Source organism: Embiotoca jacksoni, unplaced genomic scaffold, assembly GCF_022577435.1.
Source record: "Embiotoca jacksoni isolate LCO1_2020_lvr unplaced genomic scaffold, fEmbJac1.0.p SCAF_28, whole genome shotgun sequence".
Classification (NCBI taxonomy): domain Eukaryota; kingdom Metazoa; phylum Chordata; class Actinopteri; family Embiotocidae; genus Embiotoca; species Embiotoca jacksoni.
The window spans coordinates 781,421-806,519 of NW_027185379.1; the positions used below are offsets into that span (position 1 = coordinate 781,421).

Below are 25,099 nucleotides of genomic sequence, written 5' to 3' on the forward strand. Positions count from 1 at the left end.
ATCTGTTGTCAGTCTATTCTTTGGTGTTGCTCTTTTCCACCTCAGCTTCATTTAACTTACACCAGGTTGCACAGTGGCTTCTTCAGCCTGCATTGTCAACGCTGACCTGTGGCCACGCCCACTGCAGTCAACTCGTTCACCTGTGGATGTGCTGTGAACCGCTGCAGAGAGCTTCAACCAGCATAAAGATGTTAGTTTGAACTGTCTGGAAATGTGGCTGGAGATGTGCAAAGGAGAGACCGGAGATGTGTTTCTAGTGTTGACAACGACAGAGCTTGTGACTTGAAAACAGGGAAATAAAGGTTTCAATCTTTCTCCCAAAGTACAGCACAAGGTTGTGTTTCATTTTAACAATTGATAATTTGCAGAAACCTTTTCTTCAGTGCAGAAATTGTATTCTCCTGCACACACAGGAAGTTTGCGAGGGTGCATTTATGCTTTCTGTTTGCTTTGGTTTATGAGTGCAGGAATGTAGAGTCACTCTGAGTCTCAGCTCCTTTGCTTTAACTCAACACTCAGGCTCCAGTTTCACAGCTGTGGCCTGACCATCCCCAGACATGACTTTCCAAATTGGTCTTTCTCCATGTTCCTCACCCACCGCGAACACACGCTCATACCAACGCACCCCGACTTATTATCATAACAACCAGTAACAGAACGTCAGTGTGTTCCCAGCAATGCATGACGCTCCACCTCCGAACTATCGAGCAAACGATGAAATCCAGTCAAAGATGTGATATGAAGAATAAAATGCTGCACTGTTAACATTTGTGTTGAAAATATTTGCACCTTTCATGTCTGACACTAACGCACAAACTGTGAATTAATCACCTCATGCAACACGAAGCAGCGCAAGAGGGTGTTTAAACTTCACATTTATAAGTAGCATCAATAGAAACCTTCCCCCCCCTCAATAAAACTCAAAGGTCATGCTGACTGACGTGTGATATGTGCTGTGTGTGTGTGTCTTCTGCCCATTCAGACCAGTGAGTTCTGTAGCTCGTATGCTAATGTGGCACAGATCCAGTATCCCAGTTTAGACTGTCACTATATCCCCCATCACACACACACACACACACACACGCACACGCACACACACACACACACACACACACACGCACACGCACACACACCACCCTCCACCGTGGAGCCAAACAGCCCCAGCACCCTGCAGCTGCCCCGGGGAAACAGGCACCAAGGACAGTTATGTAAACCAGGAACACTGTGTGAATCATTTATAATGATTTTAATCGGATGCATGAGCAGAGTGTGTTGAGAAATCAGTCGAATACTTCGGGGGGGGAGAAAAGGGGGGAGAGGAGGGGGGAGAGGAGGGGGGAGAGGGGGTGGGCGCATACTAATGGTATAACGTTGAATCGAGCACATATTCAAATACTTCTTGTTGTTGTTTTTATATCTGTGAGAATATGTCATTAGAAGATATGTAAAGTAGGTCTGATGCTCATGAGGCAGCAGGACGAGGGAGGACGTGGTTTGCACCGCCGGAGCTGCGTTACCACGTGCTGCTGCAGGTGCTGCAGGTGTGCATGCATGCATGTGCGTCGCCTGCATGGTTCATTAGGACTTTACATACATTAATCACATCTGTGAAAACTGCTGTTAGATTTTTTTTGTTGTATGAACATTAGTTAAATTAATAGTTATTAAGTTACGACACGTGTTTGTTCCTGCCGCTGTTTTTAGATCCATTGTGTGTCCGAGGCGTCGCACAGAATCACGTGAACTTCAAGGAGTATCACATAGTTTGAAAACCTTTTTAAGACAATCCAAACGTTGAACGGCTGCTTGCAGCTGCCTGATTTCCTAAATGAACGAACTGTTTCATAAAGCCGAGTTTGCGTTGGTGTGCAGTTTGATGGCGGATTCTTATTCACAGCAAAGGAACAGCATGCATTCACACGTTCACACACGGGTGTTGCCAGGAACAACTGGCAGCCTCGACCACTGACAGCATCCACCGACACACGTTTGTAATGCTTCATGTTGATATTAGTGTTTTAAACTTTATCTGATACAAAAATCATTCCTTCAATCCCACATGAAACTTTGTAAACTCTGCGGTGAGAGAGGTCGGAGACCTCAGGAAGCCAGGGTTCAGGACGCTCAGGCCCGTGCGTGGGACCCTTCAACATTTGACTTGAACTAACACTTTGAAACACACGAGTCATGAACCAGAACAGGAAAAAAATTACGTTAACATTTTTAGGAGCCCACAAATAGACTCTGGCATTTGTAAGACAACTCTGTTGACATGTGAGCGTGTTAAGTCTGCGGTGAAAAGTGCTGCAATGAGCAGGGGCTGACCGAGGTGAGACGGCGTGCTGGCCAATGAAATGTGAGGCTTTGTGTTTGGGTGTACACGTCAGTAAATATAGTGTATATAAAGATATTTTTACACGTTTGCGCAGATTATTTTCTCAATTTTGTTGCAACTTTATTGTTAAAAAAAATGTGTTTATAGCGTATAATAAACCAGGTTGAATGTTGGGGCACCCAACACGAAGACTGAGGAGCGGTGTTCACATCCTGCATTGTTAGATTTAGGTTATTAAAACTTTAAAACTTTGTTTTATTGAAAAAGACCATTTCTTGAAAATGAATTCACCGTCACCTGTCAGAGAAACTGGGCTGCTTTCACACATCGTACACAAAGTCTGTTTACATGGTCAGGAAGTACGACTGGAGATGTGAAGAAGGTGGAGTTGCATTATGGGTAACTAGAACAAACCCCTTTTTCTCACCCTCCCCTGAGTCTCCCGCCCTGAACGCTGCTTTTGCCCTGATCCTCCTTCACCCTGTGACCCTTCACCCTAAAATTACCGAGCGCTAAACACAGAACTCAAAGAAGTATTAGTGGTGAATTTAGAGGAGATGCGACAAAAGGTCAGAAAAAGGTCAAAAAAAAAAAATAAAAAAAAAAAGGTTGAAAATAAATTCACCAATCTGCACCGGGATGCATGACACAGCGTTTCCAATGAAGACGCCGGATTATGCAACAAACCGACGTCATCTTTGGAGGATTGTTTTGAATTTCTGTGATTTTATTTTTGCGTGCACTGTGTGAAGTTGATGGAGACGAGGTCACAGTGAAACATGAGCTCCTGAGGGGGGGGCCTCCGGGGTGAACCGTTGGAAATCTATCTTTAGTGCCACTTCTCCCGATTGAATTGCGTCGACTCAGCCGTCGGTCTGTCGGTGCGTCCCTCCTTCTCTTCGTCCGTTCGTCCGCCTTCACGTAACCGAGGCTGATTCATTTCATGTTTCTTGAGCAAACCGCGGCCGAGGAGAGGACGAGGGTATAAAAGACGCAGAGCAGCGAACAGATCTGACCGTTGATCTCGCTGTGGAGAGCAGACACGTTAGAGTCACCACGAACAGAGCTGCATCTGTTGGACAGAAATACATCAACCACTACTTGATAGATTGTCATGAAATCAGATTTTCATGGTTCCCAGAGGATGAATCCTGCTCACCTCGGTCAACCACATTGTGTGTGTGTGTGTGTGTGTGTGTGTGTGTGTGTGTGTGTGTGTGTGTGTGTGTGTGTGTGTGTGTGTGTCACATAATTCCCCGGCCATATGTTTATATGTGCGTATTGTATCTCCATGAAGGTATGTCTGTCATTCCCACCTGTGCAGCTCAGGCTCTCATTCCTTCCTGCTGTCGTCTGTTTCGTTGGGCGTTGTTTCAGTTTCTTAGCAGCTCTTCACTCAACTCTCGCACAAACAAAATGAAACATCACTTTCCATCTTCCTTTCACGGTGTTTACATGCAGCTCGTGTGTGAGTTAAATCAGTTAGTGGACGTTAACGGTCGTAACGGTGTTTTTATCGTCGACACTTTAACGATGTGACGCTGCAGCTCTCTGAAATGGTCAATCTTGATAGTCAGCTGTCTCATTAGACCTCAGTGTGTGTGTGTGTGTGTGTGTGTGTGTGTGTGTGTGTGTGTGTGTGTGTGTGTGTGTGTGTGTGTGTGTGTGTGCGCGCGCGCGAAGACAAAATCAACTGGTAGCAAAAAATAGCAAATTAGTAGTGAGGTTTAACAAATAAAACATTAAATATTATTATTATGATAGTAATATAATATAATTAATATTATACTTAAGTATAAAGACTTCACAGTTCTTTTAGGGGTCCATTGGGTTTACTAAAAGATTTAAAAGGCTTTTCACTTTTCTGTGGAGGTTTTCCATGAAAGCAGCGTTGGTCCTCTCTTAAGTAACACCGGTTGATCCAGGAGAGCTCATATTTAATAAAACACAGCAAGATGATGCTCAAGAGGAGAAATAAATGAGGCAAAATCAAATAATAAAGCAAATGTTAAACCAACAGGAAAATTGATAAATAGTTTTCTTTAACTGACTCGGATAAATAAAAATGGCGTCTATCTGCCAAATGGACGCAATCTAAAAGTATTAAAAGGGAATATAAATATTTTTCACTGCCACACACGACCAAGTAAGGTGTTTTTTCTATTTTGTGTAGCGAGATCGAAGGTTGAGGAAAAGATGTCGGCTTCTGCCTAAAGGAGAGGGTTCAAGTCCCAAATCGTTTTAAGCACATTGAACCATTCATTATGACTCATAATGTATTCTTATCAATTCTCTCAAATGCTGTTCATGAAAGAAATATGAAACATCAATATGTGAAGGTGCACAAGGAAACAAGCTTTAATGTGAATCTGCACTATTTAGTTCAAACAGCTTCACTTACCCACAATCCTCCTCTTCTTTTGCAGCCACGCCTCTCCACTGCTCTGATGGCTTTCAGCCACCACATGTCAATCTTTCATTAATAATAATTCATATTTCAGTATCTGAGAATCTGACTGCTCTGATCAGCTGGTGACTTACAAATTTGACTTCATTTCATTGGCAAGACTGCAGCATCTTGTGGTTAAAAGAGGACAGACAGTTTGGCATGTGAAACTTTTTGATATTTAATTCATGTTTGAGAAACTGACAACAGTTTGAACCCAGTGATTATTTTGTTGTTTTATTGAACTTTTTTATTTGAAAGTAAGGTGTCAAATTTTCATTACTTTTTTTTGTGCTGAAACTGATGAAAAAAACCCAAAAAAAAACAGTTTCACGAACTATTTGATGCAACAATAAAGGTGAACACAGGACGGCAATTACCAAACAAAAACTGTCAAGGACAAAGAGGAAATACAGATAATTAAAAACACACACCACCGTACAGTACTTGGTCTTCAGATGCTGTTTGTTTACAGTCGTTTCATGTTAGGCTGCTTGAGCCGGGCCCCCTTAATGCTGCTCTAATGAAGTCTTAATGGAAGTCAAGGTGATTGTTTACTTAAACCTTGTTCCTCACCCGGCTTAACTAACGTTACATGAATAAGACTAATGCTGGTTGGACACTTTGACCTCTCAGTCCCAAGACCACCCACTTAATCTGACTGAATGGACGTGCTAATCTGTTATATGACAGCAACATAAGAAAACAAAAATACAAAAATGAACAGGAACTCAAACACTGAGTGAAAAATGACTATTAATGTATGTTTAGACAGGATACACAAATATTTGAGGACACGCAAATGCTGACACGTTTACACGACCAGCAAACAACCCAAACACGGGACAGAAATAACTGTGACTGTTTTATCTAATTAAATATTAGAAAAACAGTTACAGTCATCTTTTTAACAATTACTTCCAAAAAAATTAACCTTAAATAGGTTTATTGTTTGAAGTAATTGTTAAAACGGTGGTCTGCTTTTTAAATAATGTACAGTAAATTAAGTATATGTTAAACACACACGGATGAATCATTTCAATATTAAAAGTAGGCTAATGGACAATCTGTCATTAATAATCTGTCATAAATAATCTTTCTCATCCTGCAGGCAGTTCACGTGTCCCGCAGATAGGTGGCCTTGTCCCGGGCAGGGCATCACAGTGCCGCGTTGTATGATGGGAAATATGGGATCAGGTAAGCTCCTCCGCTGCGTCAAGCAAAGCAGACACGACCGGACAAAGGCAGGAAGTCAAGGGAATTTGCCTTCAAAATAAAAGCACAATATAACCCCAATTTTATATTGGCTATCTTTATTTGAAGGTGATTGACGTGTTGTTGAAGTCTACTTAGGTTAAAAATATGAGATATATTAAAAAAAAAAAAAAAAAGAATTAGCCTTTTTTGTGTTTATTGTGGGATCAGGGATCTGGATGCTGCAGATGAAGCCACTAAACTGATAATTAAATATTGATTATATTATCTTTTTCTTGAGTTTATTTTTTTACCAATATGCTTTGGTGCCTCACTGCAAACGTATATCTGCATTGTAGTGTGTGTAAAGGATAGATTCAGATAAAAAAAAAAAAAAAAAAAAAAAACTACTTTGCGTTGTTTGTGGGGCTGCGAAAAGTCCATTTGTTTGTTATACAATATTACAACACAAGTTAAAATATGATTGGTTTTAATCATATTTTGACATGTGGCGAATGGAGATAACATATATAACAATTTAGTTTATAACCTGTTTCAATATATAACCCAAAGTTAAACTTTGTCAGCATCTATTTGAGCTAATAAAAAGTCTTCAGTTGATTCATCTCGCTTCAGTCATTTTTTACTGCAGCAAAATGTTAATGTCATAAAAAACTTCTCTTAAATTTTACCTGCACTACTATCCTGCTTGTTATGGAAGTTCGGTGGAACCAGTGGATACTAACTGGATTTGTTTTAAGAAAAATAAAATAAAATAAAAACCAAGTATGCCTCCAACTTACATAACATAGCTGGTGAGAATAATAAACCTGGAATAAAATACTAAACAAAACGTACTGATGCTTATTTTTCTGAACAATATATTTTGCACCTAAAAATTCTTAAACTAAACTAAAATGATCTAGTAATTTACAAACAAGTAAAACAATAGTAGAGATAAAAGATTAGTTTCACACCGATAACGTGGGTATCGTCAGTGAGACTTTTACTTTGAAGTTGAAAAGCGGAAGTGGCGGTGTTGCGGACGCCGGCTTGATGCTGGTGGATGTGGGATGACAGGAGGAGCTACAGAGCCGAGGAGGCGGCAGGTGGATGATTTACAGCCTCCAGTTTTCACCGTCCCACCTGTTTCAACACCAAATAAACTCAAACATACCGAAAGCGGAAATGTCCCGCTGTGACTGACTGACAGCTCAGTGTGTCCCAAACTAAAAGCACAGTCCCAGCTCCGAGAGGTCCGAGGAACCCGCCGCCGGAGTCCGGACTTAGCAGGTAGGCTATAAATAACCTACTGTTGATGTGGGTCTGAAGTGCAGCCTGCTGTGGAGCATTTATTCCAGTTTGTTTTATTTATTTTTTTAATTATTTTTTTTGTGTGTTTTTTTTTAAACGGTAAATCTTGAAGTGCAGGTTTGGTGTTTTTGCAGCAGCGGGACGTTTTCAGTCAGAAACCTCAATTTAAATATGATGAGAAACTGCGTCGCTACGTGACGCAGTTTCTCATCATCCGAGCTCAGACGTTTCTGTTGGCTTTTAAATTTGTATAAAAATACACGAGTGACACGTTGACGTGTCTCCGAGGCCTGGAAACAGTCAACAAAGCGCATCGGGACCGCGCGCGCGCGCGTGCGTGCGTGTTTATTTACTTGTTAATCTTGTTTTCGTGTGTTAATTCTTCATAGTTGTTGTTGTTGTTTTTCCATCAGCGGCCTGTAAATAGTTGGAAAAGACACACAGAGATCCAACCCTCGTTGTCTGGTGTCAGAAACAGACAGATGGACTCACTCAGTCATACATGTGGGATTATAATCCAGCCAGCATTGGGGGAGGGGGGTGGGGGGTGGGGGGGTGGTGGGGGAGGGAGGGGGGGGGGGTCGTTTTGTGTGTCATTGTGGTTGTTGTGGTTGTTTCTTTGTGGTCAAGTTGGGTCTCATTGAAGTCATCAGTTATTGTTTGTTTGTTTGTGGACGTTTTTGTGCTCATTTAGTGTGTGTGTGTGTGTGTGTGTGTGTGTGTGTGTGTGTGTGTGTGTGTGTGTGACTTTTATAGTTTTTTTTTTTGGTATTTCTGTTTGTGTTTGTTTTGAGTTTCCTTTTGTTCGCTTTATGTTTCTTTGTGGTCGTTTTTCATCTTTTTGTGTCGGTGGTCAGTTTCGTGTCTTCGCGGTCGTTTTGTTTGTCTCTGATCATTTAGCGTGTCAGTGTGGTCGTTGTATTTCATTGTGGTCTCATTGAAGTCATCAGTTGTTGTTTGTTTCTTTGTGGTCGTTTTGTGTCTCTGATATGTGACATAGCGTCTCAGTGTGTCTGTGTCTTATTTTGTATTATTTCCAGGTACATTTTTAGTCTTCTGTTAATATTTGGACGTGTTGATTTTGAGTCAAACTGAAGCAACAGATCGTGACTGTGTGGACGATGTGTGGACGTTTCAACCTCTTTGCAGCAACAGTTGTTGTCCAGTTGTCGTCTGCGGCAACAGTTGTCGTCTGCGGCAACAGTTGTCGTCAACCGAATAGTGTTCTCTCAGTCTTGTTTTCTTTTCTTCCTCTTTCAGGCTCCACATCTTGGACTATAAACCTCATTATATGACTCCCACAACAACAGCTGCCTCTGGTTCCCCTGAAGCTCCCGCTGTCACCGCTGCTATCACACGTACTTCCGCTTCTACTTGTACTAAAGTTGCGTTTCCCTCCCCGGTGGCGTTCCCAGGTCGCCGTCCGCCGTGAGAGGAGGAAAGCTCGGAGCGGCAGCCATGTTGTCGGCGGAGGAGATCCTGTGCAGCACGCAGCAGGTGATCGCCGGGCTGGAGGCGCTGAAGGGAGAGAACCGCAGCCTGCTGGAGAGCCTGCAGGAGGCGACGGAGAGCCGGCCGGCGTCGGACAGCGGCAGCGTGGCGCAGGAGAAGAGCGGCATCATCCAGGAGTCTCTGGAGAGGATCGAGCTGGGGCTGAGCGAGGCCCAGGTACGAACACCGGACACCGGAAACCCCGTCCGTCCGCCACGCTCCCACTTTCTGTGGTGACGAGGATCGAAGTGTGTTTTTAATTTAAAACGTCTCCATCCTTTCTCGCAAAGCTTACTGTTAAAATCCATTTTAAGGGTCATGACTGTAAAAGAGTCCACAGGCGAGAAACTACATTAAAAACGGACTAAAAAGGTACAAATAAAACAATTTACCATATGTGGTAAATAGGATTTAAATATATTTAAAAGTAGTAACTAAACAAACTTGTAACAGTGAGTACAATCTGACAAAGATTTAGTGTTGGATGAACATTATGAAAAGGAAGTATTGTTTTTAGATTGGAGCTTTTTTTTTTTGTGGTATTTTGTAGAAGTTTATTTGGGTTATTTAGCGGTAAAAGCTGCAGTTTTAATGTTTCTTTTTTTTCCAGGTGATGATGGCGTTGTCGGCTCATCTCGGCTCACTGGAGGCGGAGAAACAAAAGCTGCGAGCTCAAGTGAGTGTTGTGAGATTTCTTATACGTGACTCGACAGTCCGGCATGTGTAGTTCATGTTATTTGGATTCATGAGGAGAGTTTACAGCTTTTTCTTTGACCATAAAGAAAATGAAGCTCGCTCAGATCCTCCTCCTCCGTCATCTTCTCCTCGTAATCATCCCGTTGTTGCTGCTCCGTTTGTCTTTTCTCCATCTTTTGTTCCAAATCTTTTTTTTTTTTTCTCTCTTTCTCGTTCGTCTCCTCGTCCTTCCTCGTGACCTCCTCCTCCTCGTCCTCGTCCGTCCTCCCCTTCAGGTGCGTCGTCTCTGCCAGGAGAACCAGTGGTTGAGGGACGAGCTGGCCGGCGCCCAGCAGCGGCTGCAGGACCGGGAGCAGGAGGTGGTGACCCTGGAGGAGCAGAACAGACACCTGCAGTTCATGGCCTCCATACGCAAATACGACCAGGACGAGCCGCCTCTGGTGAGGACAGACAGACGAGCCTCGACGTCTCCGACGCTCAGGGAGATGTTCGCTGCCCGATACATAATAGTGGGTCGGGGGCATACTTCGAAAAATGAAAAGAAAGTCACACTATAGCATGTCGTCCAAAATATGAAAGGATAGTCATATTCTATGATATGACTTTTTATTTTTATTTATTTGGACAACATACGATAGTGTGATTGTTTTTTTGACTGACATGTATGTATCAAGTGGGAATCGAACCCACATCCTTCTTGCTGGGAGGTGTCAGCACCAACCACTGTGCTACTGCTAGTTCTACCACTATGCACATTTTGAATGACATACTATAGTATGACTTTATACTAAGTATTTGTACAACATGCAGTAATATGACTTTTATTGAAATGACATGCATGTCACAAGTGGGAATCGAACCCACGACCTTCTTGCTGGGAGGCATCAGCACTAACCACTGTGCCACAACTGTTATGCACATTTTGGACACCATACTCTAGTATGACTTTATACTAAGTATTTGTACAACATGCAGTAATATGACTTTTATTGAAATGACATGCGTGTCACAAGTGGGAATTGAACCCAGGAACTTCTCACTATGAGGGAAGTGTGCCATTTGTCACATCCAGGATGACATGCTATAAATATGGGGGAAAAAAGTCACATTATAGCATGTCGTCTAAAATATGATTAAAAAAAAAAAAAAAAAAAAAAAAAGTCATACTATAGGATGTCTAAAATATTAAAAACTAAAATCCGTCACCTTCTAAGTTGTGTTGAGTGCGTTTTTTTAGTGTTTTTGTTTTTTTTAATCTTCTTTCAGGATGACAAAGAAATGTCCTCCAACAAGGAGTCTCTGGATGACCTGTTTCCTGCCGAGGACGAGGAACAGTCTCAGAGTAAGATAACAAGGAGTGTTTAAATCACAGATGTGGCGTTCTCCTGATATGAGTTGACCAAAATCACAAAAACAACTTTCTTTTTTTCTTTTTTGAGAACCAGTGGAGGTTTTATTGCGTGCGAGGAGACGACGGGTGTCTGGTGTTCGGTTTCAGACGGTCCTTCTGATATTGGAGTAACTTTTAACACCACAAACACATTTCAAGCGCTGATGTCACATTTTGCAGCATCTGCATCCCGTGCGGTGCTGATGAGACGACAGCTCCGTGCCGGTTCATCCCACGATCTCTGCGGAGTCGTTAACTTTGAAATGAACTTGTCCTTTTTGATACGATTCAACCAGAACTCGGGTCCTTTCCGACCTTGTTTGTATTTGTGTGTTTGTTGCTGTTCAGTGTCGCAGCCTCACCACAGCAGCGCGGCGGCCGCGGCCCAGCAGGGCGGCTACGAGATTCCCGCCCGCCTTCGAACGCTCCACAACCTGGTGATCCAGTACGCCTCCCAGGGACGGTACGAGGTCGCCGTGCCGCTCTGCAAACAGGTGAGAGGTGCCTCCGCCCCCCCACCACCCTCGGCATCCTGTTACCTGCCCAGACAACTGAACCGCTCCCATGTGTTTGATGTCTCAACAGGCTTTGGAAGACCTGGAGAAGTCGTCAGGCCACACCCACCCAGACGTAGCTACCATGCTGAATATACTGGCGCTGGTGTACAGGTGATAACAGTTACCATGGTGACAAGGACTGAAGGAGAAAAAGGATGATATACTGTATTTTTCCTTGGAGCTGCTTATCGCCTACGAGGGCATGAGTCACTGTCGCCTTGTTTTAATTGTTCCCCAGATTATTATTTTTTACAGCTTGTTTGTTTGCGAGCGCTGATAAAAATATATATAAATATTAAAACCCCTTATAGATGGAAATCTATAAAATCTGAGGTCTGATCTGAGTGATGTGATGTTTTTTTTTCTGCAGAGACCAGAACAAATACAAAGAAGCAGCGAACCTTTTGAACGATGCGTTGGCTATCAGGGAGAAAACTCTGGGGATGGATCACCCGGCCGTGAGTCGCCTGCTTTAACACACCGGCTTGTAACGAGACGGTTTAAAAACCATTAAACTGAACAAAACTTGAATTCAACTCCGATGTATCACCGGAGATGCGTCACATCAGATATTTCACCCGCATTTTTTCTGTTGCTTTCTGCATGACATGAAAGTATTTCATGAAATTGGGATCAGACCTGGTGAGTTGGTTTGTAATGTGCAGCATGTTGTTTTTGTGCTTGTGTGTGTGCGTGTGTGTGTGTGTGTGTGTGTGCGTGTGTGTGTGTGTGTGTGTGTGCGTGTGTGTGTGTGTGTGTGTGTGCGTGTGTGTGTGTGCGTGTGTGTGTGTGTGTGTGTGTGTGTGTGCAGGTGGCAGCGACGCTCAACAACCTGGCAGTGCTTTATGGGAAAAGAGGAAAATACAAGGAAGCTGAGCCACTTTGTAAAAGAGCTCTGGAGATCAGAGAGAAAGTGAGAAAACACACATTAAGCAAGAGTTCACACAAATAATTGACCTTAATCTCCATCTAACTCGATCTAATCCTAAAACTAAATTAAAACTGTGTCCTGTTCAATTTTGTCCTCACTTTGGAGGATTTCTTGCCTTTTTATTTTGTATTCTTAAAGACAACAAATCATTACACGTCTATTTATACTTGATGTTTTTTTTTCCTTGTCATGGACTTTAACCTAAACAATATCATGAATGCCTCTTATCTTTTTAGTGTCGTATCGGCGCTTTAAATCAAGTACAAACTTGAATACACACACTGAAACATCAGGATGTTGTTGCGTAACGTCCGACATATCAGATAACCGTTTATTGTTTCGGAGAGAATAAAGTGTCTCGCTGTCACGGTGTGTTTTTCAGGTTTTGGGCACGGACCACCCGGATGTGGCCAAACAGCTGAACAACCTGGCTCTGCTGTGTCAGAACCAGGGGAAGTACCAGGAGGTGGAGGAGTACTACGAGCGCGCCCTTCACATCTACCAGAACAAACTGGGACCCGACGACGCCAACGTGGCCAAGACCAAGAACAACCTGGTGGGAGCAGAGCAAAATGTCTCTTTTTTTACATATTTAGGAAGATCTGACATCGTTTCTGTTCAGATTTTGAATCCAGATGGAAACTGCCCTCCGAGTATCATTATCAGTCACCGCTGATGAAACTGAATCAGATTTTACAACGTTTCTGCCCTCCGTCGAGCGTTTCTCTTCTTTCTCCTTCTCAGGCGTCCTGCTATCTGAAACAGGGGAAATACAGACAAGCTGAAGCTCTTTATAAAGAGATCCTGACCAGAGCACATGAAAAGGAGTTCGGATCTGTGGAAGGTACAATCATATTTATTATTATATATTGTCTTATAGATTTGTCATTTTGTTTTGTCAGGCTGACATGTTCTAATGTGGAAATGAAAATGCTGCATCTCATCATAAACCCTTAATTTGCCTGAACGACCTGGATCTCGTTTTGTGTCGTTCTTATTTGTCACGCTGACTTTCCGTTTAGAGTTTGAAGCTCCCATAAGCGATAAGTTCCCTCATATTATCTAAATGAAAAACAAAGCGGTTTATTGACAAACTAAATAAACATGATCTTAAAGTTACATTTTGTGGTTCGGCTTCAACCTTTTGAAGAAGCTGTAGCCGTTTGTGCTCTTTAGCAAAATGTTCAGATGCACGACGGAGCTTGTTGTTGTTTACTTTACGTTCACACCCTGTTTGTCCGTCTGTCCTGCAGGCGAAGGACGGCCCAGCTGGTCCGGCGCCGAGGACGGAAGCAACAGCCTGAAGCGCAGCGGCTCCTTCACCAAACTCAGAGAGTCGATACGGCGAAGCAGCGAGAAACTGGTCCGCAAGCTGAAAGGAGTGGGAGTGGAGGAAACGTCCCCGAGGCACACTGGGTAATATTCAAGCAATATATTACGAAGTGTAAATCTGCCTTTTAGTTGTAAGAAGTGACGCCATGTTGGATAGTTTTACAAACGATGTCGGTTGCAAAAAAAGCTCATTTTTTTGTGATTATTTAAAATAGCAGCTCTAATTTTTGAACGAAATTCTTTATTTATTTAATGTTTAAATTAATAACTTGGCACTGAAAAATCTAGAGACTGAAAATGATTTTTTTTTTAATTTGTTGGCCGGTGTTTGTTGGACTTCCTCTTTTCTGTTTTCAGGATGAAGCGGGCGAACTCTCTGAACGTGTTGAACGTTGGAGCCAAAGAGAGTCAGGACGGCGCCCAGGTGAGCAAAATAAATCATTCAATAAATGACATAATCTGAACACCTTTTAACGTACATCCAGTTCACGTGTTTGTATTGTTCCTCAGTCGAGCCGCCTGACCGACACCCGAGGCCTGAGCTGCAGCACACACAGCCTGACCAGACGAGGGTCAATCGGTGGGACCAGCTAACACACACACACACACACACACACACACACACACACACACACACACACACACACACTAAATACAACACCTCTCGATGATAACTGGAAAGATTTCTACACACTAAACCCGCTGCTTCGTATCGAGCAGATCCAACACTTCCTTTTCAAGAAAAAAGCTGAGATAGTTCTCACAACGTCCCGCCGACAAAAATCGAACTCGCTAAAAGTAACTACAAATGAATGTTTTGTGTTTTCAGCAAAATAAAAGCTTGTTTGTACTAATAAATGTCTTTTAAAAAACAAAAAAAAGCGATTAGAGAAGCACAGGTCCCGTATCGGATCGACGTGTCACTACTCGGGCTGCACAATTAGTCGTATCCGAAACGCAATCTCGCAAATGCAGAGAAGAAGTTCAGATTCACGAAGCTAAAAACAAGTCTTCATAAAAACGAATGGCACCGTTAGTTTTCTTCTGTCAGGTAAAGAGATCTCAATTCTAAGCAAACAAATCGTGATTCAGATTTTATTCAGACTAGTATCACATGTACTGACATGTCTATATTGCACTATAATATTTCCTGCCTGATTACTTGAAATTTAATCGTCTTTCATTTGGTTTTAGACAAGAAGTTAACCATTAATCATTTTAGACTACTTGAAATAATAATATTTACAACGGACTTTGCATTTTACATTAACCAGGCGAGGTCATTTGGAAGATAAGGTCAAAACTAATCTGTAATATAATTAATTTCACATTTAAGTATGTTTCCATGTGCTAGTTTGCCCCTTCATCAGCATTAAATAACATCACTTAAAAAAAAAAACAAAAAAAAAAACTACTCGTTTATGGGCACATCGACATCTTTTTTAAAGATTCTATAAATTCTCATTTGAGAATCGTATGTAAAGTTGTTTTGCACAATTATCAAATGCGTTTGTTAGATAGCACATTTAAAGAGGGGGAAGTTGAGCTGTCGAGTTTTACACCGTTAAAGAAGTTATTTAGATGTGATGAATGCGTTTTGCCTTTAAATTGTGCCGGGCATTTTTAAACTGATGGTAAAACAGGAGTATGTTGGACCGCAGTCCAGTTCTGACATTCCTCATTGTAAACAGTAGGAGCAACTTTTTTTTTTTTTTACATTTAACTAAAGTTAACAACTCCAACACGTTATTTGTACCATTTAAAAACAAACACCAGCGCTACAAACTCGCATATCTCAGTTGAAAGATTTGAAAGGACAGTGAATATTTTTGCACATTTTATGTACGTAGTTAATATTTTCTCAATCAAACTCTTTATGGTGGAACATTATTAGTCCCTTTCGTACACATTTCAATATTCAAAGAGTACGTATTTATTGCATTTTGAGTTTTTGACAGTCTAATCAGAAAACAAAAAAAGTGTTAAGCTATCCGGATACCCAAAGTTGTTGTTGTTGTTGTTGTTGTTGTTGTTGTGTGCCTGAATGTCGGTGTTGGTTTGATCCATTTCAACCAGCCGTTGATTGAAGTGACTCACTTGAACAAAGATTTACTAAAAGCAACAGTAAAAGATTTGAACATTCCTGAATTTTTAAAGTTGAACTGCCTGAAATAACCACAAATAATAATTATAAGTAGTTTTGTCATTTGTCAGAGATTATATTACTTCAACTAACTGCTGAAGAGTTCAACTTAAGATTTACACAGAGCGTTAAATAACTCTTAATTTTTATACACACTCCCTAAACTCTCAGGCATGTTTGGAGTAAGACTATAAAATATGCAAAAAAACACATCGCTTCGTTAAAACATCACCGACGGATCCTCCTGGATTTCATTCCCACAAAACTTCTGTTAGGACTCATTTGGTGTGAGAGATGAGTTCACTGCTGTTTCTTTAAAGGGCTGAAATCGCACTGTTAGTTGCTATAGAAACAACCGTCTGTTACAAGGTTCATGGAGGATGTAAAAAATGTGACATACAAAATGGGGGGGGGGGGAACGATGTAGAAACTGGAGTACTGTTTATTCTGGTGAAGATGAATGTTTGTATTTTATATTTGCAAACTTGAGCTGAATTAAAACAATAAGGCACTTTTGTGTACTTTTTAAATAGTAATAGTCGTTTCACAAGGTTTCTTTCTCTGTTTGAAAAGCTAATGTGCTTTTTTTCTTTCTTTCTTTTTTTGGTTTTTTTTAAGTATTGAGTTGACATATTTTCCAGAGACGCGTTTTAATGATGATGAAAAAAAGAGGTTAAGATTTAAACACTTTTCCAAGAAGAACAACACGAGTCAAAAGTTAAATACAAACATTTATAGTCCAACTTCCTGGTTTGGGAACGAATACACAAATGTTCATGTTCAGTATAAAATGTACAGCTGCAGTAGTACAGGAGACTATCTGGTCTGTATGACAGACACCACATGTTACACCCACAGACACAAGAACTAAACTACAGTTTTAAAACGGCTCAACATGTTTTTTGGGGTTGAAAATAAACAAACTGAAAAATGCTGTGAACGAGCACGTCCTTCTTAGGAGTTTAATTCAAGTTTTCTTTATCGTGACACTTGTTCATTAGAGTTGTTGGTGTTGACAGCAAGATGAGTAGATTCACTATGTTTGTATTTATTGGCTGGACGTGTCAGCTGTTGTTGCTTCTGTCCTGCAGACCTGAAATACTGAGAGGCTTTTTTTTTTTTTTTTTTTTTAAACCTCAGACCTGCGATGGTGTTAAACTTCACACCGACTGGTGGTTACAGTTCAGGACCTCTGACGAGGAGCTAACCTGTACTTTAAAAATACTTTCATGGTAATTTAGTTTGAGGTTTTGTTTTGTTTATGATAACCAGCAAACTTCTTTACGTGTATTATAACGGTCTCTGTGTGGAGTAAAAGCTGCATATCTGGAGCTGTATCTGCTACGGTGAGAACATTATGCAGCGTCTTGTCACCTTCAGGTCTGATGAGCAATCTGAGAGATTTTCTGCAGCATTTCTTCTGATTCCAGCTGCTCCAGAGTCAGCAGAGACAAACCCAGCTGGTCCTCCTGTTAAATGAGAAGAGAGACTGAGATACAGCTCCATGTAACCGAGAACAAAGTCCAAAAGCTGCTACATCTACTAGCGCAGTCTTTATTCACATGACCAGACCATAATATACAGATGGCGTCCCATGTGATGCCACAGTGGATTAAACATCCTGCATTTTGCATCTAAACGTAATTATTTTTTGATTTAATAAGTGCCTGAAATGCACTTTCTGACTCCCCTCCGTGACTGAATAAGCTCATGTATTTCTCAACATGTTGAAATCGTCTCGTTTGCTGCTCGTTACACGGATGTTGGCGTCAGCTGAGGTCACACCTGAGATTATTTCAGGATCGTGAGAACCTTCTTAGAATTTCTGAACCGAGGAGCGACATGTCCAAACGCATCCCCCCTGACTTCACACTGAATGAAATGACGTCAGCGCTGGTGTTGAGGCTCGTTAACTACCGGGAGCCCAGATCTCACCTGTCTGAAGGGCTGAGCCATCTGCCGGAGGAAGTGCTTGGAGAGCTGCACGGCCTCGTCCACGGTCAGGTTCAGACTGCCGTCGCTGATGTGCTCCTGAATCCAGCGAGGAAGCTTCCCGCGCTTGTCTGCTCGGGCGTAACGCTGCGGAGCGGAAGAGGAAGAGGAAGTTACGACAGCTTATAACATCACGCGCCGATTTATGCTTCACTCGGCAAAATAAACCGCCGGCGGCTCCTGGGAAGATACTTCAGACGACTGTGGAAGTGAAGCAGGGCGATGCCGAGAGGTTGTGGTGATAAGCGTGCTGCTACACGGCCAGGATGTTTAGACTCGGTAGAAACGTGTCACACACACACACACACACACACACACACACACACACACACACACACCTTGTCAGCAAAGATCATCAGTCCGTAGTCGGTCTTTCCTCTGATGGCTCTTCCGACGCACTGAGCCGCGTGCCGCATGGCGTCGAACGTCAGGAAGTCGTTCTCTCTGATCTGAAACTGATCCCGAAGGTACTCCAGCCGAGCCTGAGTCGGACAAAACATATTCTTAAGGTGTGAGCAGATTGATGATAAAGTCACACGGTCAGACTTGAGGAAGAGAAAAGGACCTGTGGTTTATAAATGCGGTTAAGTTGTATATTAAAACATTTGGATTATATAAAGACTTTATTTTAGATAGTTTCTCCTCCAAAGAGATAAAATAAGTGAAATAAAATTAAATCAACAATTTATATTATATATTGTTGTAGCTTTTATATCAGCACTGATTTATGTTTCTGAGTTTATTTGTCTGAACCTCAGTTGATATAAAATAGATGGATTTTCTGCGATCCTGGAATTCTTTGATAAACCCATTTTTGACATTTTCTCCTAAATCGGATGTCTGATTGCCACCAAGTTTTATGTACATCATCAACGGACCAAGCTCATTAAAAGTTCTGTAAAAGCTTGTTGATATCTTTTTTTTTGGGCGGGTTTCTAAGATTCCGACCAATATCTTTGTAATAATAGTAATTCTCACCTTTAGGATGCGGCTCTGCGTGTAAACATAAGGAACTCCGAACATGATGACGGCTCGGCCAAAATGATGCACTGAAGATCCAACAGAACAAAGTTCACCGTTAATATGTTTGTAGAGAACCGTAAAGAAATCTTCATGTTCTCCGAGTTTCCTCTCAGTAACCAGATGATTTACCGAAATCTATTCCCTCAGACACCTTTCCTCTGGCCACTGACAGGAGGATCGCTCCTCTGCCGTTCTCACACGCCTGAAAGCCAACATCAACACAAATATGATTATTTTTCGTGATTGTTTAATGTTAAAAAAAAATACGCATAAAATCAGAGAACAGGAGTCTCTCTGACCTCCTGGTATTTCTCCAGGGCCATGCTCGTCTCTGCAGCATCCGGAGTCTCGATGAAGATCAGCTTGTTTCTCTGGATATTCTCCAGGATGCCCTGCAGGCAAACAAACAAACAAAATATAAAATAAAAACAAAATGAAAAATACCGCCTGCTCCTCACTGCTTTAAGAATAAAACTGACTCGCACTGACCTGTTCATACCAGGACGCCACGATGTTCTCCATGTACACGTAGCTGGTGAAAAAGGCCACGATCCCATCAGGAACAATCGCAGACATCTCCAGGAGGAGGTTGCCGTAGTTACGAATCACAGCTGAGGGAAAAAAAACAACCTCATCCTGTTATATTTGAACTGTTACGTGATAAAAAAAAACCAAAAAAAAAAACCCATGAATTTGTGTCAAAGCTGCAAATGAATATTTTAACGATGTCATAATTATGGGATATTTTCCTTCGGGACATCAGGCTCTAATTAAAAACATTTCTACTCACCAAAGTCTTCTCTGGTTTCAAACTTTGAGCTCAGGGCCACCTGGTCGTTTCCCCTGCCAACGATCTACGCACGACGAAACAGATGAAGAGTCGAGAAAATTATGGGATTCGGTGTCAAATTCCAGTTTCTGGGACACTTTATAATTATTCCCGTCATCCACAGTCGACCTGTTCTTCTGTGTGTGCGTCTGAGCGTAGTTACACACCAGAGGACAGAGGCAGGTCCGTGCCAGCGTCATGGTGAAGGATGCCATGGTAACAGGGCGAAAGTCGAGGATGCGAGGATAGATGTCCAGCGGAGAGAGAGTCTGAGGTGAGACGGAGGACGAACAGACGGACGTCCACAGTCAGACAAAAAAAAAAAAAAATCGAATAACTTGATCAACAATATAGACTTTTTTTTTCCAGAATGAAAGCAGGAACAGAAACGGAAAATAAACGGAAAACTGACATATTTCTCAGACTGTGAGAGGTTTACTTTTTTTTTAGCACTTCATTAGAGATTTGAACACAAAGAAACGGGAGCAGGTCATTCTCGAGAAGTTCATTCTCAAATGAAATAACGTTGAAACAAGAAGAGAAACCCACGGCGAGAAACAAAGAGACGGAGAGATGGTGATGTGCAACGTACCCCCGACGTGATGACGACCGACTGAAACCTCTGAAAAACAGGCTTGATGGCGATCGACGGGTCCATGCAGCTGAGACAGGAAGCAGTTTTGGTTTTTTTTTACTTTTAAATGCCGTTTTGATATTTCAATGTTTTGTGTAAAAGAGTCCAAACATCTCCAAACATCTGTACATCAACTGGATCAGAGAGCATCGATGAATGTGATCAGACATCAATCAATTATGTTTCCCGATATTAAAACACATATTTTGTTGATTGGCGCCCACCTGAAGTGCAGCACGGGGTTGGCGATGGTTGGAGTTCTGTCTTCAAAGGGCTCGATGATGATAGTAAACCCTTTACAGAGGGAGAGGAGAGAGATATAGATGATTTGTTAAACCGTGGAGGACTCGAGCAGCTGAAGGTGTGCGGAGGACGTTTTCGGTACCTTGGTTGTAGGTGCTGACGAGTGTCGCGAAGTTGGAGATGAGAGTAACAGCTGAGAAGTCGGCGATGTCGGCGATCTCCAGCGTTCGCAGCAACGACTGCAGCCGCTCGGCACAAAACCTGCAGACACAAAGGATTCACAGGTGATGAACACAGGTGATGAACACAGGTGACGAACACAGGTGATGAACACAGGTGATGAACACAGGTGATGAACACAGGTGATGAACACAGGTGATGAACACAGGTGATGAACACAGGTGATGAACACAGGTGACGAACACAGGTGATGAACACAGGTGATGAACACAGGTGATGAACACAGGTGATGAACACAGGTGATGAACACAGGTGACGAACACAGGTGACGAACACAGGTGATGAACACAGGTGACGAACACAGGTGATGAACAGGGCCTTGTTTTCATGCTGACCTGAGAGGCTTGCGGTCGATGCAGACTTTGTCAAAGATGTCTTTGAGGAACTGCGGGGTGCTCTCCTGCACCACATGATGGACCCTCAGACGGGACTTCAGATACTCCAGGAAACGTCTCAGGAAACCCACAAAGTGCTCGGCGGTGCGAATGGTACCCGGCACCGCCTCTGACCGAGGGAGCAGGAAACAAAAAGCAACTTTTAGGAGGCTCAGTTTTATGTTTTTGTCAGATAAATTCATATACGGATCTTTTTCTTCAGGCTTTTTCTTTCAAACAGGCCCCTGGAGTCTGTCGGTCTGACCACGTGTACACGGAAAACAGAGCTTGGTAGAAAAGCAGTGTTTTTAAAATGAGCAGAGGAAGAAGTTTTGTCTCGTCTAAAACCACCAAAGCATTTGTTGTTGTGTTTCTTCAGCCACAGTTTAGACCAAAAAAAACAACAACAACACAGTTTTGTCTCCTGATGAAACCAAAACCTCAGAAATTTCTCTCACTGGAACCGTTTTCCAAAAACAATGCAGTCAAAAAGTCAACAAGCAGATATGGAGATGCTTTTTTTTTCCGTCCAAACCTTGAAGAATTTCGTCAGGTAGGACTGGATTAGCGAGGTAGACGTCCGTTTCCCTGGCAACGTTGGCTTCCTTCAACCCCTCCACCAACCGTCTGTACTCATGCTTCAGTTTAGTGGCGTCTGTCTCCTTGATCCTGTCGGAGAGCAGAAGAGGAGCTGATGCAACTGATGCGGTAAAACAAGGATTTTATCATTTAATATATATAAAACTGTTGAATTGAAAAGAAAACTTGAGTTTCCTGCACGTAAACAAAGAAAATAAAATCATTTGCATTCGTTCATCGGGATGATTTTCCTGATATCTCGTTTTTTAGATCAGGAGGAGGATTGTTGGTGCAATTTTTTATTTCTTCTCCGATCTGTGGTTGAACTCGTCTTCATAAAGAATCAGGATCAGTGCAGCTGTTGCCTCCAGTCTCGTAGAGGAAAAGACTCAAGAGACGAAAACATGGACGCAGTCACACAAACTGAACTGCACCCGACGAGTTCGAGGATTCGGGACCTCTGACCTCCGACCTCCGACCTCACTCTTACTTCTGTATGGTGTTCTGGAGTGTGTCCACGTTGTTGTGGCAGCGGTCCAGCATTCGCCTGGTGATGTTCACGCTCATGGAGTCAATGCACACGTTGTCTGAGGAGACGGCGGAAGAAGAAATCAAACAAAAGATTAAAAATATATATAAAAATCACAAAACAATGAGACTTTTGCAGTAAAATTGCAGTTTAATGACCGACTCAGTTCCTCACCAATATTATGAGCCTCGTCAAACACCACCACAGATGTCTTGGCCAGCTCTTTGGACACCAGGTCGGCGATCTTGGGGTCCAACAGGTAGTGGTAGCTGTACACCACGATGTTGGCATGCAGGATCTGAGAGGAAATAAACGCAAGACAGTAAAAAAGACAAATAAAAATAAACAAAAACAGCGTATTTTTACAACATTCTGTTAATTTCAAACCATTTCCTGGAAAACACATTTTCTAATTCTGAACTTTCCTAGGAATTAACTCTGATATACTAAACACAGCTTTTAAAAATAAAACAATCTTATTCTTTTTGTTTGAGGAGCCAGTATTTTCTTTTTCTTCAGAACGTGGAATTAGTTTTTTTTTTAGTTCAACCAACAATAAAACAGCAGAAAAGCTTTTAGTAAAGTTAGGAAATACCAGGAAAACATTTTCCCAACAGATTTCATTGCTCGGCGACGTACTGAATAGCGTGCCAGGTAGTACGGACACCAGCCTTTCCTCCTGCCGAAGTCCTTCAGGTCGTCGAGGTTGTAGACGCCGGCGGGGAGAGGCACCTGTCGGCCGACTGCGTCGAACTCCTGCGACGCAAAGCGGAAAGGAAGGAGCGAGGAAGGAGGAACACCGCGTCAGATAGAGTTCAGTTTTCAGGTTGTTACGTCGGCACGTGAAAATCAGATCGCCGAGTTCAGGGGAGTTCTCACCTCGTAGAAGCGACAGACGGGCAGGTCGGGGTCGCTGTGGCGTTGAGCTCGAACGTACGACGCCGTCAGACTGTGGCACCTCCCGTCGACCTCTTTACCGAAGCGCAGAGCGCTCACCTGGGTCGGAAAAGCTTTCAGTTTAGACGTCATCGCACGCCATCAGTTTCCTCGCGTGTCGCGGTCCTGTTTTTTTGTTGTTTTGTTTTGTGGGCGTTCGTACCTCCGGGTGGATGCAGAGGTTTTTCCTGGAGGAAAGAGCCAAAGCCAAGAAGTTGTTTCTCTCTCCGGTTTCTTTGGAATAAAACTCCATCAGCTTCCTGAGCTCCTCCACAACCTGCTCGGAGAAAAGGATCACGTTTACGACGTGAGGATTTAGGATGCGAGGACATTTCGTTGTCGCGGTGATTAAAAAACAACAACACGTGAACGCACTTCGCCGTCGCTCGATCCGACGTTCGCTCACCTTCTCGATCTCGGGAACCGTTCTGGAGCAGTAAATCAACTTGGTCACCTCCAGGGGAAACGCCTGAGAAGAGAGAACGGCACACATTAACACGTTTGTGTGTGAGCGGCTGAGTGAAACACTCGCTCCAGCACCACGTAAAATAACAAACAAACAAACAAACAAACAAAAACAGTAAGTTAGAGGGAGAAGCTGAAAGCTCACCTTTTGGTAGGCGATGATGAGAGAGAGCAGAGAGATGGTCTTCCCTGTTCCTGACGGCATCTCCAGGACTCCATGACCCTGAACACACACACACACACACACACACACACACACACACACACACACACACACGTGAAGTTAAACGTGTTAAAAACTGTGTATTTATATCTTCAATTGTAGGTAAAAGGGATCTTTCTGGTTTTAACATCTACAAAAGTAATCACACCGAAGTTTGATCATTTCTTTGCAAAAAGATGAAACGATTCTTTGAAGATTTGTTTAATTTTATTCTATTTTATTTGTATATACTGATATTCGATATTTTAACCTCTTTTTTTTTTGTATATATATATTTCTTACCCTGTATCTTTACATCCCTCCCTTGTGGGATCAATAAAGTATCTATCTGTCTATTAAATGAGCTGTCCGGTCTGCGTCCTGCAGAATAAACCCAGAGATGCTTCACCCCACCTTGGCGTCCAGCGTCCTCTTCAGCTCCAGCATGTAGGAGTACTGCTCCGGGTAGATGTAGTCGTACGGAAAATACACCAGCAGACCCTCGATGTTGAGCCTGAACCGGAACACACACACGACTGGACCCGTTAACAGGAGGAGAAGCCGACTAACCTGGACCTCATCTCACCTGGTCTCATTTATTGTTAACTTTTGCTCGGCTTTGTCACGTTAATTAAAACGTTTTACTCACTTCATCTTCACAACAACAGCAGCTCCTCTTCTTTGTCACGCGCTTCCGTTATTTTTGCAAAAAAAAAAAGTTTTTAAATAGAATCATGGACAACTTTAATGTGAGTACAAACAAAAAAACCCACAAATGAAATGACAGGAAGCTTGCTGCGAAGCTTGTTCTTCTTCGTGGGTGTTAAAAAAAATGCTCCTGCACTCACTTACCGCCCCCCACCGGACGAAGAAGAAATTACATGAAGAAAATCACGAGTGGCATATGTCGGGATTAAATACAAATATCTACCTTTTATCGATCTGTGGTTGGCATACATCTGCTTCAAGTGTAATATTAATAATCCCCAAATGAAAATGGGAATATATTTCGTTGTTTCATATTTACTTTGAAAGTTTTATTTTTGAAAATTTGTACCGGAAGTGGTGGTATTCCACTGCGTCCGCAGCAGCGTGTGGCATGACACTTCCGGTGAATGCTTTCAAAAATAAAACCACTGTTGCAACTTTTAACATGTTGCAGTTCTATCTCACAGCCGCTGGAGGGCAGTAAATACCCACGGCCATATGACCACAGACATATAT

General features: G+C 42.4%; 2 protein-coding genes across 4 annotated transcripts; one reads left to right on the forward strand and one right to left on the reverse strand.

The window, feature by feature from the left end:
• The first annotated feature begins 1,441 nt into the window (after positions 1-1,441).
• On the forward strand, positions 1,442-16,341 carry klc3 (kinesin light chain 3). 2 transcript variants are annotated; one of them, XM_069161017.1, is made up of 15 exons: positions 1,442-1,541; positions 5,893-7,268; positions 8,705-8,957; positions 9,391-9,456; positions 9,752-9,916; positions 10,743-10,818; positions 11,215-11,360; positions 11,452-11,534; positions 11,794-11,881; positions 12,235-12,336; positions 12,737-12,910; positions 13,099-13,198; positions 13,608-13,770; positions 14,044-14,110; positions 14,197-16,341. In XM_069161017.1, the coding sequence occupies exons 3-15, from the start codon at positions 8,748-8,750 to the stop codon at positions 14,278-14,280; spliced, it is 1,524 nt and encodes a 507-aa protein (XP_069017118.1). In that variant the 5' UTR covers positions 1,442-1,541; positions 5,893-7,268; positions 8,705-8,747; the 3' UTR covers positions 14,281-16,341. The 2 variants fall into 2 exon arrangements, with proteins under 2 accessions (XP_069017118.1, XP_069017119.1); XM_069161018.1 differs by having other exon boundaries at positions 1,447-1,532.
• Positions 16,342-16,547: 206 nt separating this feature from the next.
• ercc2 (excision repair cross-complementation group 2) lies at positions 16,548-24,682 on the reverse strand. 2 transcript variants are annotated; one of them, XM_069161015.1, is made up of 23 exons: positions 24,525-24,682; positions 24,290-24,389; positions 23,819-23,896; positions 23,615-23,677; positions 23,372-23,485; positions 23,152-23,268; positions 22,912-23,028; positions 22,447-22,570; positions 22,234-22,330; positions 21,700-21,833; positions 21,126-21,294; positions 20,693-20,811; positions 20,532-20,601; positions 20,266-20,335; positions 19,841-19,942; positions 19,635-19,698; positions 19,334-19,455; positions 19,144-19,236; positions 18,974-19,046; positions 18,800-18,870; positions 18,160-18,303; positions 17,765-17,908; positions 16,548-17,298 (listed from the first exon to the last, which is right to left on the reverse strand). In XM_069161015.1, exons 1-23 carry the CDS (start codon positions 24,527-24,529, stop codon positions 17,206-17,208), a joined length of 2,283 nt encoding a protein of 760 aa, XP_069017116.1. In that variant the 5' UTR covers positions 24,530-24,682; the 3' UTR covers positions 16,548-17,205. The 2 variants fall into 2 exon arrangements, with proteins under 2 accessions (XP_069017116.1, XP_069017117.1); XM_069161016.1 differs by lacking the exons at positions 23,819-23,896; positions 24,290-24,389; positions 24,525-24,682 and having other exon boundaries at positions 23,584-23,671.
• Positions 24,683-25,099: the final 417 nt, after the last annotated feature.